Source organism: Asparagus officinalis, chromosome 3 (assembly GCF_001876935.1).
Source record: "Asparagus officinalis chromosome 3, Aspof.V1, whole genome shotgun sequence".
In the NCBI taxonomy this organism is placed as follows: Eukaryota; Viridiplantae; Streptophyta; class Magnoliopsida; order Asparagales; family Asparagaceae; genus Asparagus; species Asparagus officinalis.
The window spans coordinates 83,306,786-83,321,840 of NC_033796.1; the positions used below are offsets into that span (position 1 = coordinate 83,306,786).

At 34.6% G+C, this 15,055-nt stretch overlaps 1 protein-coding gene and 1 long non-coding RNA gene across 2 annotated transcripts; both read left to right on the forward strand.

Annotated features, from left to right (window-relative positions):
* On the forward strand, positions 1,566-2,237 carry LOC109832359. Its single transcript, XR_002244728.1, has 2 exons — positions 1,566-1,755; positions 1,842-2,237. It is a non-coding gene; the product is annotated as an uncharacterized LOC109832359 (long non-coding RNA).
* Positions 5,123-14,124, forward strand: LOC109835360. Its single transcript, XM_020403340.1, has 6 exons — positions 5,123-5,226; positions 5,339-5,460; positions 5,555-5,737; positions 6,126-6,191; positions 6,314-6,406; positions 13,827-14,124. The coding sequence occupies exons 1-6, from the start codon at positions 5,123-5,125 to the stop codon at positions 13,862-13,864; spliced, it is 606 nt and encodes a 201-aa protein (XP_020258929.1). The 3' UTR covers positions 13,865-14,124.

Sequence of the window (15,055 nt, forward strand, 5' to 3'; positions counted from 1 at the left end):
TGCACAAGCTCGCCTGCGAGTGCAGGCTCACCAGATAGCGTTGTCGACATATCTCGCCTTCAACCAAATTTGACGAAGCTCACCTGCAATCAACTTCAAGCTCGCTTTAAAATTTTCTTCGAGTTCGCCTAGGGTGAAGGCTCGCCTGCGATTAAGGTAACCGCCGCTGCCCTAACTCCCCACTAAAATCTGCACGATCTCCTGCATGATCTCCTGCACCTTAGGGTTTCGACCCTAGGGTTTCATGATGGCCACCGCCGCTATCTTCATTTGACAGCGGTGCCGCCAGCCTGAAGATCGTCGGCGAATAGCCCAAAGATCAACGACCAAACCAAATAGATCTTTTGCAATAGATTTTGAACTTAATCCATGAATGTTTTGTAAGCAATCTTAATACATGAAAGTATCCAGATCAAACAAAACGACATAATTGAAAACAAGATCAAATTGCATGTTATTGTTCATGCGTGGAACAGATCCAAAAACAAACCCTAATTTTGTTCAACTTAAACATTAATCTCAGAGAACTAATCACGAAGGCTCTGATGCCACTTGTTATCCTTATTCGATCTTAATCATACAATATAATTAAGAATCATGATTAATTCAAAGAGGAGATTAACAAGAAGAATTAGCGGAAACATACCTGAATCCATGAAGAAATTCTGAATTAGGGTTTAAGATCTTCTAATCTAAAGGGTCTCTCTTTTTGTTTCTCTCTAGATGCGGATTAAGAAAACAGAGAATTTCACCCTTAGATTAGGTACCATAACCCCTTTATATAGATATTGCTATTTTCTATTTTTTTTTTCCCCTCATCAAATTAGACTTGCAATCTAGTATCTACACAATTAGCCTATGACATATTTAAATACACATTAACCCAATTAATTGATTGATCACTTTATGCGGGTTAAGTTTAAATATAGCATTACACAATAATTTAACATATGTGCCAATAATTAGATTTAATCCAACAAAAATCCCTCATTTAAAACCAAAGCAATTAAAAAAAAATACAACAACAGTTCACTTACTTATATACCATGATATCCTTCTCATCTTTACCAAACAAACATCCTTTACAATACTTCATCCTGCAAACGATCAAGCAAGTTATAAACCACGAGAAAAAAAATGTAAGTAAACTTGTAATTTCTTATATTTCTGCATAAAAATAGGCGGAGAGAGAGATTATTACTCGCAAAAACTTGGGGTTAGGATTTTGTTGAGATCTGCGTGCAGATCCACCACGGTGTTGCCAACGATCGTTTCTAGGGTTAGGCTTTTGTGGAGAACGATGGAGGTTTGAAGGAGAGGAGATATAAGCCCAAGCGCTCACCAGCTGTGAACTCATCTCTAATTTTCGCGCGGTAAGGCTTTGATGACAGAACTAATATTTGGGGAGTATTATCGGGTCGTTTTGGGTCGGGTCTAACATCAACCGACCCACTACAAAAATTAATCCACTGTTCATATCAGCATCACTTCAAAAAAAAACAGACCGTTGCTTGATAATAGCAACGGTCACTTAATTTCTTTTTTTTTTCTCCTTTTTCCCTTTCTGTTAAATAATAAATACAACTCCTTCATCAATTGAACTCTACTCCTATCTTCAATCTCTTTCTCTCCCTTTTGCAGTAAAATGGAGCAAACTTCAAATGAGAAGGCAGCAGAGATCTCACAGAGTTCGAAGAAGAGCATCACTCCTGTTCCTCTTCAACTCCCTAAAGACTCATCCAAGTTTGCTGAAAGGTGATTAACCGATTTAATTAACTGAACTTTTTGCCGTATAGATGTTATTGATCTCCCTTTTTCTTTTAATAAATCTTTTGAAGCAGGTACATGAGCCCAACAGACCGGCTCATTTCCCCTGTTTCCAAAAGGATTCTTGCGAGGAATCGCCATAAGGGCATGACTTGCACAATTAAACCTGAGCTCAATGTCGGGTGATTTTAAGTAAAAGCTCTCTGGTTCATCACTTCATTGGCTCCTACGACGTTACCAGACTGAATGATGTAATGAATTTTCTTCCCATTTTTTTTTTTTTTTTGGTTGGTATAAATCTTAGTGCGTCTATTGTGATGTTGGTGGATGTTCGTGTTTGCAATGAAGGAAGAATGGCGAAGAGATAGATATATGTTTCGTTTGTTCTTTTTGTGTGATCTGTCAAATGTTACCTACCTTTGATGTAGTAGTAAGGAGCTAGTATTGCGGAATCAAATTCGTTTCAGAAATCGGGCATATTATAGTGCGTTTGATGCAGTAAGGAGCTATCTGTAGCAAATTATCATGACATAAAGTTGATATATCTCGTACCTAATTGATAATAGATCATGTGTATTTAGATCCACAAACACCCCAACTTTACGCATGAGGATGGGGTGTTGTTTGGATCAGGGCCGGCCAGTTTTTGAGAATGAATCCCGGAAAAATTTTTATTGACGCTCTGAGTATCTTACATCCTACGACTGTGCATCATATTACAGTTGTCAAAAAATCAGCTTCCTTTTTTGTATACTCTCTATTAATTAAAAATATATATATCAGGAGGAAAGATAAAATCATGTCTAAATTGTTAGATCTAATAAAAACTTGAGATCTAAAACCATAAAGCCATGATTAATTCGAAGAGATTAACAATAATCAAAAGAGCGGAAGCTTATACCTGAATCCATAGATGAAACCTGAGATGAGTTTTGGATCTTCTAACCTTAGGGTTTCTCTATAGCCGAATTTCTCCTTTAGATGGGGGTGAAGAGAATTAGAGAATGTTACCCTAGATTAGGGACCATAACCCCTTATTTATAGATGTTGTACATTTGTAATTTGGCCCCTCAACAAATCACAATTACAACCTGGTATCTGCACATATAACCAAATGACTTATTTAAATACTCATTAACCTAAATTAATTGATCACTTTAGTGGCAGGGCCGTACCTAGGAATTTTGGGGCCCAAGGCGAAATATTGGATGAGGCCTAAGTGATACAACTCATAATACATTTTATCTCATTCTTCTTACCTTTTGAGCGGCAAAATTACATATTATTTTCAATATCTTGTAACATGGTCGATCTTAAATAAGATTTTAGTAATTTTAATCTTTCAATTCAATATCATCTAAAGCTTTTAATTTTTTCAAATCAAACAAAAAACCAAATTTTTTTTCATACGTTTTAAATTGTTCAAACCTACTTTCAATTGAGCCAAGCGATTTATCAACTATGTATAGAAATATTCAATACGAAAAGATTCTTCAGCGTTAAATGTTGTTTCATTACCAATATTTCATCAAATTGTTTTTTTCTATGAATTTTACGTTTTTCACAAAATATAGGTTGTACGTCATTTAATTAGCAAGTTCTTTAGTTGAATTCAAAGCAGATATAAAAACATTTTGTCTATAATTTTCTAAATATACAATAAGATCCTTTAATTGATCTATGACAATATCAATATGCATATATTTAGATTGTAAGATTTTACTAACTGAATTAACAGCAAACAATATGTCATACCAAATATTCATAGCTATTAAGAATTCAAAATTTTCAATCTCATAAGTTGCTAAGCTATTAACTTCACTTTTTATCTTTGGATATTCACTCTTTAAATAGGGTTAGCTTTATGCTTAAGTAACTAAGTTACATATATTATATATATGGGTGGGTGGGCCTTATCCAACTTGGGGCCCAAGGCAAAGGCCTTAGTTGCCTTATGCTAGGGCGGGTCCTGTTTAGTGGGTTATCCTGAAAGATAGCAATACACATTGATTAATCATATGTGCCCACAATTAGATTTATTAGATTAAATCCAACATAAATTGCTGGAAAAAAATGTCCCATAGCTTTACCAACCTTTGGAAATAGGTGATCTTTATTTTAAAACCTAGCAAATAAATGCCCTAGAGTTCTCAAACCTTGTAGTTAACTTACTCAAAGTTATAAAACACTGGAAATAAATCCCCCAAATTTTTAAAAATTTTGCAAATTGATGTCCTCCTTGACAGTTGTCAAAATATTCTGGGAATATACCTATGTGAGCTATCATATGCTATTCTGCTACATTTTGTATCCTTAAAGCTATTCATCAAACATTGGGGTTGTAGATGGGTAAGTGAAATATTGGGCTTTTATCGTTGATAAAATAATAAAAGAGGTCTAATTAATTAAATGGGGGAGGAGCGTTTGAGTCTTTATGAAAAAAGTTTAACGGCAACAATGTTATTTAACAAAGGAAATACTGAGGAAATTATTTGCTTAGTTTTAAAATAGGAGTCACTTACTTGCAAAATTGGTAAAACTATAGAGCATTTTTGTGCAATTTAGCCTATAATCATCAGGAACTTTTTTCTGTGAAAGACGAGGATAGCAAGGTAAGAAACCAATAATATTTCTATTCTAATACATTAATATCATAAGTGAAGGAACTGCTTTATTTTGACAAAGAGGTAAGAAACTAATAATATTTCTGTTCTAATATATCAATATAATAAGGACTTATTTTGCTAAGTTGCAAAAACTCTCTTTTCTATTCATACGGATGGCTAAGATATTCAAATCATGGACACCATCTAGGGGGTGGATTTATATAGATATATAGGGAGCATATCCTATGAGATGCAAGTTTCCAATAGGATGTGACATGCATGGATCCTATGCGTCAATTTTAGTTGGAGGGTCAAGATTGAACCATCTTTAAATAGTAATAATTAAATTTTATCCACCCATATCTAGCTTTTCTTTTTTTTTCTCTCTATCAAAATGCCACTTTGCAAAAATGACACGTGGCAAAAAAAACACATACCCTTAAAAAACCACATGGCATCAATTTCGGTTCCCAACACGAGGCAATTTCTCCTTTTTTTTTTAAAAAAAATTCTTAAAAAAATCGATTCATCAAATTTAAGTGTTGTAAACGCCACCTTCTCTTTCATAACATCTATTTCAATTTCCAAGAACATTGCAAACGCCACCTTCTCTACTTCCGTAATTAATGCATTGGGTTCCAGTTTTTTTCTTAACTGTGCCATCATGTCCAAAGCTCCCATCAAAAACTCAACCATTTCCAAAGCTCCCATAAAAAACGCCACCTTCTCAGCTCGCTCGCCCGCCTCCGATGGCATCAAAAATGAGAAATTTGCAGCTGGAAGTTTCGGAGAGGAGGCTGAAGGAGTCGCAGTCTCAGCTCGCCCGCCTCCGATCACGGCGATTCCGCCGCCGGCAAGCTCCCGCATGCAACTGGCGGCGGCGTTTCCTTCACCGGCCAGCCATCTCGGCGCCATCCGCCGACAGCGTATTTCGGCCGCAACTCACCCATCGGCCTACGGTAAAGCTTGAGGAATACCGACCTCCTACAAGGGCGCCGCCGGCCACCGGCCTCCGTGAAGAGAGAGCCTGAGAGTAGACCATCGCCGCCGCAGCCGAAGGCGAAGAAGAAGCCAAAAAGGGTTCTTGGTAATTTGAGTGTTGTGGTTAATTTGCTTGAATTCTGGGGAAAATAGATTTTTTATTATTATTTATGTATTGTTTGTGTGTTTTGGTGATGCAGAGAAGAGAGAGCATGAGGATTTGATCCCGAGCATTTGCAGTAGCTCGTCGCCTTGCACCATTAGGATCCAGGGCAGTACTCAAGGTTATGGTACCAACAGCTATTGTGATTCTTGTGGACAGAATTTAAGACCAACAAATGGAGAATTACATGTCAATGGTGTGACTGTTGATGATACACAAGGTGAATAAAATCATTTGTTCCTGCTTTAATTCAAGCATGTAAATATACAACACACCTACAGAAGTCTCATTGTGTTACACTACCTGACTGAATTAGCCAGACTGAAATAGATTCCTATTTTCATATTGTTGAGCTCATTTGTGAAATTATAAGGATCAATTTTGAGTACAGAATTTACATATGATTTCTATTATTCTAAAGACCGACAGACATCTGAGCCAGAACTGATGTGTAATGATAAAAATCATATGTAGTAAACTATAATTTCGAAGACATGTACAGTCTTTTGGGAGGAAAATGGAAATCATATGTAATATTCCACAAATAATGTGCTCTTGAGACCACAACCAGAGATGTGAAACAGGACTAATGTGCAATAATTTTGCAGAATCGCCAACAACCACTCATCAGCCATTTTCGAGTAGTGTAACCAAGAGAGTAACAATTCATGGACATCATCCCGCCAACAACCACTCATCAGCCATTTTCGAGTAGTGTAACCAAGAGAGTAACAATTCATGGACATCATCCCGATGAAGATGATACCACAGAAGGCCCGAGTAACAATTCATGGACATCATCCCGATGAAGATGATACCACAGAAGGCCCTGCAATGGGGAAACTTGTCCCTCTATCTGATTCGATCGAAGATCTCTTCAAATTAGCTGGTAAAAATAGTCTTTTAGCTTTAGCACCTCTATTTAACATCTTGAATTCTCACTACTTATCTATGTCTTTCATTGTGCAATGATGTTTGAAATCCTAGCTTCTATTTACCTATGCCCTTTGGAAATCTTTGTTGTGGATGAACAATGATTTGGGAGTCTTTTTTGAAACTGTAGCTGGACGTTTGGACATATTGGTTAAGGATGCTAAATACCAAGTACAATATTTATGTGGTATGCTTCAACTAAACGTAATTGATATTGAATTTAAAATTAGTTGATTTATTTAGATGTGTATAAACAAGCTGAGCATAGGTTATGCTCTGTTAGTATAAACATAATCTCAAGTAAAGCTCGAGCTACTGGGCTAATTGTCTGCAAGTTTGAAACTACAGCTCATTCATGCTTAGTTCATCTCTGTTTTCCCCAAGAATTAAATGAACCTAGCTTGAACTCGAGCTCTATTGTAACAGTCTGTCTCACCCATAGTCCTACCCTGTTTCTCAAGAATAGTGAAGCCAAATCCACAATCGTACTCCCATTCTCAATACATCGAGGTACAAAGAGTGGGTTAACGGTCAGTAAAATTTTTATATGATCTTTTCTGCTAGAATGATGTATTTAGATTTGTATTAGCAAGGGCCATCAATTATCATCTTATTATTATTTTTCTAAAAGAAGAGCCATAATTATTGAAATAATATCGTTTACTTGTGTTAATAAAACATGTCTTAGTTATTCAATTGATTGAAATACATTTTATTGAAATAATATCGTTTACTTGTGTTAATAAAACATGTCTTAGTTATTCAATTGATTGAAATACATTTGGATGTCAATTGGGTTGTGTTAATAAAACATGTCTTAGTTATTCAATTGATTGAAATACATTTGGATGTCAATTGGGAGGACAATGAACTTTAAGTGAGTTAAAGGTATCTGATAAGCCAATAACATGTCAAGCACTGCAAACCTGGGCAAACAAGTTTGATGTCATTTCTCAGTTTACTGTTGGATTTGCGCACACTGTTCATGAGCACATGCCAGTTGAGATGGTGTAGGGATAAGAATGAGAGAAGTGAAATAGAGTAATCGGGTGTTCTATGTTTTATGTAGCCATAATTTACTCTCCTGTCAGCAACATTTTACTTCTTAATGTTGACAAATGTGCAGTAAAAGGACTGGGATTCCTTAAAAAAGGGTCTAGAGTAGATCCTGTATCATAACTGATTTTATATACTTTCTTGGTGTTAAATATCCATGACAATCTGTCAGCCATTTCATGTTAACAATTATGTGGTAAGTGTTGCAGTGAGTAATAAGCTTGATGTATTCCTGATCCTTATAGATCACATTTGGGCTGTGCGGACCACATAACTCATCTAGAAGAGTTCTACAGGTCATGTAGCTGCATCCTTAATCCACATAGAATGAATTATGTGGATCATGTAGTTGCATCCTTAATCTATTTAATCATGCATCCTTTATCCAAAGCTTTGTCTAATATAATTGCAATTAGAAATTTGTTTCTCTATTCCACGATGGATCAGTTTTCGATCTTTTTAAAAGCTGGCCAGTTTGTGATTCTATAGACCATGATTGCATAAAATAAATGAGCATGCCGATTTCAATTTTTAAACTTAACTTATGCTTATGCTTCTTAACATCTTTTTAAGCTTGACATATCACATGGATGTAGGGTAAAAATAGAAAGTTTAGATTTTGTCAAATCTTATAGTGCATCTCCCACAAATAATACAATTTAAATAGGACTACAACTCCTCGGGTTCTCTTTCTCTATATCTTTCTCAAAAAAGATCAGGTGTGGAAACACTTCTTTCGTTAGAAATATTGCGGGATCTGAAGGTACAATAATTCATAATGTTAGAAATAAATCTATCTCAAACTGGATTTTTTTCCCCCCTTCAGTACCCACTCTTATGCACTATTGCTGTATAGAATAATTATCAATCTGATGAATATCATGATGTTAATATAACTACGCATGTAAATCAGACTAATATACATGTTATTAGCTCTATTTTACCAAAGTTATTTAAGCCGAGCTATATCTTATTACACAAACCCAATAAATTTGATGCTTTGTTAATATTTTTCTAAATTTATTTTCTAACTTAACAAATTTCCATCTTAACAAATGTTAGGCCATTGCACGAAAATATGATTTTGTGGATGACATCAACTCATTTAGAGAAACTTGGAAGATAATGGTCCTAATTATAAAGATTATGGACGAATTAAACTTTCCTATCATTTCTGTCATCCCCTTATTTTCATTCCGACTTCTTCAAGACATATATTTTGCAGATTATTTGAATTTCAAGAGATTTTTCCTTAGACATTTAATTGTAGTGAACATTTGGGAATTTTTCAATGACGGAGAATATAACATTAGATATAAAATTGCATTTAAAATAATATAATTCATTGGTTTCTGAATGATATATCACTACATTTACATACACTTTTTTAAGGTTGTTCGGATTTTGATTGTAACATTGTATCAACTATTATGAAATTAGTAATATTAAGAATCTTCCTTGAATTTTTGAACCAATGTTTCGAATTGTAAGGTTATAAGACACTATATGCTTGAGAACATAAAATTCAGTAGTTATTATTTGACTAATTCATAGCATGAAATTATTCTAATGTGATTTTAATTTTTGGATAAATTTGTTAGCTCTATCTGAGCGTGTCCTGTAATATATGTGTATGTAGTGGTGCATGCTTATGTGCATGTTTGATAAACTCAAATTTAATTTTTTAATCCATGTATCTTATTGAAAGTTCTCTGTCGTATGGGGTGATGTTTCAAAGATTTGATGAAATAGATAACTACTTTGTAGGAACACAGTGATGATTATGTAACATTCAGTGGCAGCTCCTTGAGAAGTATCAGGTACTGGACTTGGGAAAGGAGGCGGATTATTGGACTTGATTCTGAGTATGGTTTGACGTATCAGTCTAACTGAAAGATACCTATTTCATTTTGTTTCAGCTATAGTATTATTGTTCAATTGCTGTTAAAAAAAGGCTTTTAGTTTTCTCATTTTAATGGTGTTGTCATAAATATTATAAATATTTAACTAATTGAGTACTTCTTATGTCGTATTCTTATGGTTTGATGATGTTCTTAAATTGCAATCATATACAATTTTCTTATACTGACTTTATTTGATTTAGCTATTACATTGTCTCATAATTTCGTCAGGTGGATGTCATACACCCATTATATGATAGGTATTATATTTTCTTTGTTTTTTGACATTTTATTTTTATTTTTACCAATTTCTTTGGAAAGTTATCAACGGTTTAAATATTGATATGACTCGCACAAAATGTTCAAATATTATTTTCCCATATTTATATTTTTCCAAACCTTTCATTTTTTCAATTTTTTTAAGTTTACCCATTTTTGATACTTTTTTGACATTTCACTTTAATTTTAAATTTTTTCTACCTTATAAATAATAAAATAACTCCCATCAAATTTCTGAATACTGTTTTTATACATTTACATTTTTCAAACTATATATGATCTTAAATTGATTCAAGTTTTCCAAACTTTTTAATTTTTCAAACTATATATGCAACTTAGGTTGTATCATTTCTGATTATTTATATATTATTACTGTTTTATTTTGCATTCTTTTGCTACATCAATTTTGCATATTAAACAAATCCGTGCATCGCACGGGCCTGAAACTAGTGTGTGTGTGTGTGTGTGTGTGTGTAATAGAGAGAGAGAGAGAATAATAGGTATCCTTGTCATATGAGGGGATTTCCTCCTTAAAAATGATGTGGCACAATCCCCATCATGTGATATTCTCTCTCCTACTTTATTCACATGGTGTGGATTGTGCCACATCATTTTCAAGGAGGAAATCCTCTCCTTGACATAGGACACCCATTAATCTTATATATATATAATAATAAATAAATAAAATATATATATATAATATAATATAATTAGATCAGAGATGAGAAGAGAAAATGGCAGCAACCTTTGTACCAAAGTTCTTAAAGCAACTGGTAGTATCTCGCCTAATCTTCCCTTACATCACACCTCCGAAATACCCTCAACTACCCTCACCAACTCCAATTGTGATTAGCGACAAATTAGCACAACTCACTAAAGTTTGAGCATTGCTACCAAGTTTCCCATTTCTAGTATCTATTATATATACATATAAGTATATTATAATAATATATATACGTATATATATATATATATAGAACACACACCAATAATGCGTTTCACATACGCATGCCTGGTACGCATTGAGCCCGACTTTTCTTTTCCGTTTTTTGCAAAAAACCAGCGCATGTGAGCACGACAATCACCTCGTTTCTCTCTCTCACTCCATATAAAAACCCCCAAATCGCATTTCTCCTCTCTCTCCCCCTGAAAAATCGAACTCAGCTCCTCCTCCATCAAGCAATCTAACTCCTCATTCTCTCTCTCACTCCGTGAAATAAACCCCCAAATCCCTCTCTCTCTCTCTCTCTCTCTCCCTAAAAAATCGAACCAAGCTCCTCCTCCATCAAGCAATCTAACTCAGCTTCTCCCTCCCTCAAGCAATCAAACCCAAATCCTCATCCATCAAGCAGTCGGAAAATCAAACCCAAACCCTCCTCCTAACTCCGCCGACTACCCCCTCCTCCGTCGACTTCCCCCCTCCTCCGCCGACTTCCCCCAACTCATCCGACGCCGACTACCCCAACTCCGTCGACTGTGACTGATCTCCCTCGAGCTCGTTCTCGAGATCCCCCAACTCAGGTAACGATCAAGCCACAAAAATTTTGTCATTTTTTAGTATGTGTATAGTTTATTTGTTGGGGGTTTTCATTTTTATGTGTTTAATTTTAATGGGTGTCTTTTAGTTTTTTTGAACGTGAGTTAGTTGGAGATTGAGATTTGGGCTAGGGTTTGTTGAATTGGATATTATGCTTGTTTTTTGTCTGCAAAAAACCAATGATATTGAGATTTCTTTTTGATCTGGAAATTGGGTTGTCTGCAATCATAGCCTGAAAAAAATCGATATGATTAAGTGTTAAAATGAGATTTACTATGACGTTATATATAGTAAATGCGATCAGAAAAGAACTAGGTTATAATGTCAAAAAATTAAGTCTTTTTCCCCATATTATTTTCTGTTTCATATTGCCTCCATTTTTTATAGGTCAATTATAATTTTTAGTGTAAAATGGAAAACTTGGACACTGAAGCTAATGAAGTAAATTTGGACGATGATGATTTGATATATACTCCTCAAGTATCAGATGAGTTGAGGCCAAAAAAGGGGCAAGAATTTGACACAATAGATGATGTTATGACATTCTACAATACTTATGCTAAAGCAGCTGGGTTAGTGTAAGGTCTTGGACTACTCAGAAAGAGCCGGGAAGTGGTGAAATAAGAAGGAAGGAGTATGTTTGTTTTAAACAAGGAAAATCTTCAAGAATCACAGATATTGGAAAGAAAAGACGTCGAGGAAGCTTAGCTGAGGATTGTACTACCAAAATTATAGTTTTAAAATCAAACTCTGAAAAATATATTGTTATTATTTTTAATGAGGAGCACAGCCACCCGTTATGAACATCATCAAAGGTTCATCTTCTAAGGTCCCATTGTAACGTTTCAGCCGCAACAAAGTCCCTAACCAAACAGTTATCTATGGTGAATATGCCTCAGCATCAACAATTCAGTTTTCTTGGAGTACAATCTGGAGGTATAGAAAATATTGGGTGCACTCAAAGAGATTTGTATAATCATGAAAGGGATATACGTGCTGATTTGAAGGGGCATGATGGTGAAATGTTTTATGAGTATTTAAAATTGGAACAAAGAAAGAATCCCTTATTTACTTTTCAAATTAAGGCCGATGAGGAACAAAAGATTACTCGTTGTTTTTGGTCCGATGCAAGATCAATGCGGGCTTACAAATTTTTCGGTGATGTTGTAATCTTTGATACTACTTATAACACTAATCGCTATGGCCTTATATTTGCACCAATAATGGGGGTTGACAATCATGGTCAAACCATTATTTTTGCTTGTGGTTTTTTAAATCATGAAAGCGTTGATGATTTTGTATGGTTATTTAATCAATTTTTGGAAAGTATGTCTGGTGGTGCCCCGAAGATGATTATTACCGATCAAGACCCAGCTATGACTAAGGCATTCCCTCTTGTTCTTCCAAATACTTTTCATAGGTATTATAGTGTGTGATAGCTTTAACTACAAGTTATAATTTGTTAGGGCAATCGACAATTAGAGTGTGTATCAAATTCAAAGAAAGAAGCTCGCAACAAGTAAAATCCGTGAAATTGTTTACGACAAGGACTTGGATTTGGTTTCTTGTAGTTGTAAAAAGTTCAAAACCACCAGAATTTCATGTACGCACATTATATCATATATAATAAAAATTGATACTGAAATATTGCTCGATAAATACATCTTAAAGAGGTGGACTAAGTCTGTAAAATCGGGGACAGTGGATGATGATAAAGGCATGTAGATAAGCCCTGACAATTCTTATCTTTTAATGCGTAGTCAATTTATCCAATCATCTTTTGAATTAGTTGACAAGTCTCTCGTATGTGAAGAAACGAGAAAGATGTTTACCGATGGAGTGCGTATCATTAATGAGCAAATCGACCAATTTCTTAGTAGCAACATGGTTAGTGGACGCACGGTTGTAAAGAGCTTCACCAAGAAAAGTAATCAAATGAGTAGTAATTTTAGAAAAATAGATGACGGTACTAGTGTGCAAGGTTCTTGTACTTTTCAATATAGTTTTAATAAACCTGATCAAGTGCAAGCAAAAGGGTGCGGCAAAAGGTTGAAGGGAGGAGAAGAGAAAGCAATAGCTAGAGCAAAAAATAAAAAAGATAGACGTTGCCACGGGTGTAGTAAAGTAGGCCAATCACATGATAAGCAAAATTGTCCGACGCTCACAAATCCGTAAGTAATAATTATTTTATTATTTATGTTGTCTTATTTTTCACCTTCTATTATCCCCCTTGATGTATATATATATATATATATATATATATATATATGTATATGTATATGTATATATATATATATTTATTATCATGTAGGTCTTTTACATGCGGTGATACAAATTTGCAAGAGGGTAATGAGTCATCAAGTAAAGATGGGGATGATGTATTACTATGAAGACAACATTTCTAGATGGCCTTAACTGAAAAATTTATATGGTTACTATAGCCTTAACTGGAAATAGTTTTAGTGGTTTTTAGACTTTAAATTATTAAATGAGAGTTATGTTCCATTGTAGTCATTTATACACTACAACATTATTATTAATAAAATAAACTGATATTTGTTGTTTTAGGTTAATAGTGATGATTTGTGCCTTCTTAACTGTAGGGAGTTGCTGGCTTTCTTGGTTCGTAGATGAAGATTAAGTGAGTGAGGAAATTGTGTCTTCTACGTGCGTTTGTTATGTTGTTATGTTGTTTTGCTTGTAAGGTGGATTGATTGCCCCATATATGTATATGTAATGTGTGTCCCAGTCTTTTTTTGTAAACTGTTATGTACTCAATGATGTTTCGAAGCTGATGTTTGTTTGTAAGATGGGTTGATTTGTATAACTGAAGCTAATAGTGAAGCCCTTTGATTGTAGCTGAACGTGAACATGATTTGATTAGAAGCTGATGTTTGTAAACCTTGGCATTGCATATTAAATCAGATGTGTCTTTATGCTGAATATTGGCGTTGCATATTCGGTTCAAGAAATTAACACAAACAGGTACAAAAGCACAGGTAATTTGAACTGTCAGTTCCTTGTCCAGTGCATACTCGGTTTGAGATTTGATGATTTAAGGCCCGTGCATAATCGGTTTTAATATTGAAACATGCAACATGTATCTTTGTATAAATGAAGTACATTACTTATTATTAGGTGCAACCTGTCATTATTGAAACATGCAACATGTATCTTTGTATAAATGAAGTACATTACTTATTATTAGGTGCAACCTGTCATCAATAAGCATTTGCAAATTTATCTTTGTATAAATGAAGTACATTACTTATTATTAGGTGCAACCTGTCATCAATAAGCATTTGCAAATTTTCAAACCAAAAAGCATAACTTCAGCGAGTAAAAGCATTTGCAAACCAAAAAGCTCATGCAAACACGACAACCTGTCATCAATAAAAGCATAACTTCAAGCAGTAAGCTTAGATAGCTTAGCTAACCAAAAAGTATTTGCAAAAAGCTTAGATAACTGAATTTGCCAAATTTCTCCAAACACGACAACCTGTCATCAGTAAAACAACACAAAGCTCATGCAAACAGCAAAACCTTTCGATAACAAAGCCACGCACATGATAAGCAAATGTAAGAAACAATACAAGAACAGCAGCCACAACTACACAAAAACAAAGGACTTATTTCACAAAAACAATACAAGAACATCACATGTTTTTTGCAATGGAGAAACCAACAAATATCACAACGATACATACGAGAAACACTACTATTGTAAACAATGAACCTAATACAAAAGCATTGATGGAGAAACTAGTTGTTGCCCTAAGTTTTTCATTGTCCTCATCCAGATTATGCCTCACTGAATATCTTTGTTCTTGAG

Bases quoted from the DNA above. Each gene is read 5' to 3' on its own strand.
- LOC109835360 (XM_020403340.1), top strand. From the start codon at position 5,123: ATGGCATCAAAAATGAGAAATTTGCAGCTGGAAGTTTCGGAGAGGAGG. The intron at 5,461-5,554 runs GTAATTTGAGTG...TTGGTGATGCAG, and splicing joins GAAGCCAAAAAGGGTTCTTG to AGAAGAGAGAGCATGAGGAT. The intron at 6,407-13,826 runs GTAAAAATAGTC...TCTTAACTGTAG, and splicing joins AGATCTCTTCAAATTAGCTG to GGAGTTGCTGGCTTTCTTGG.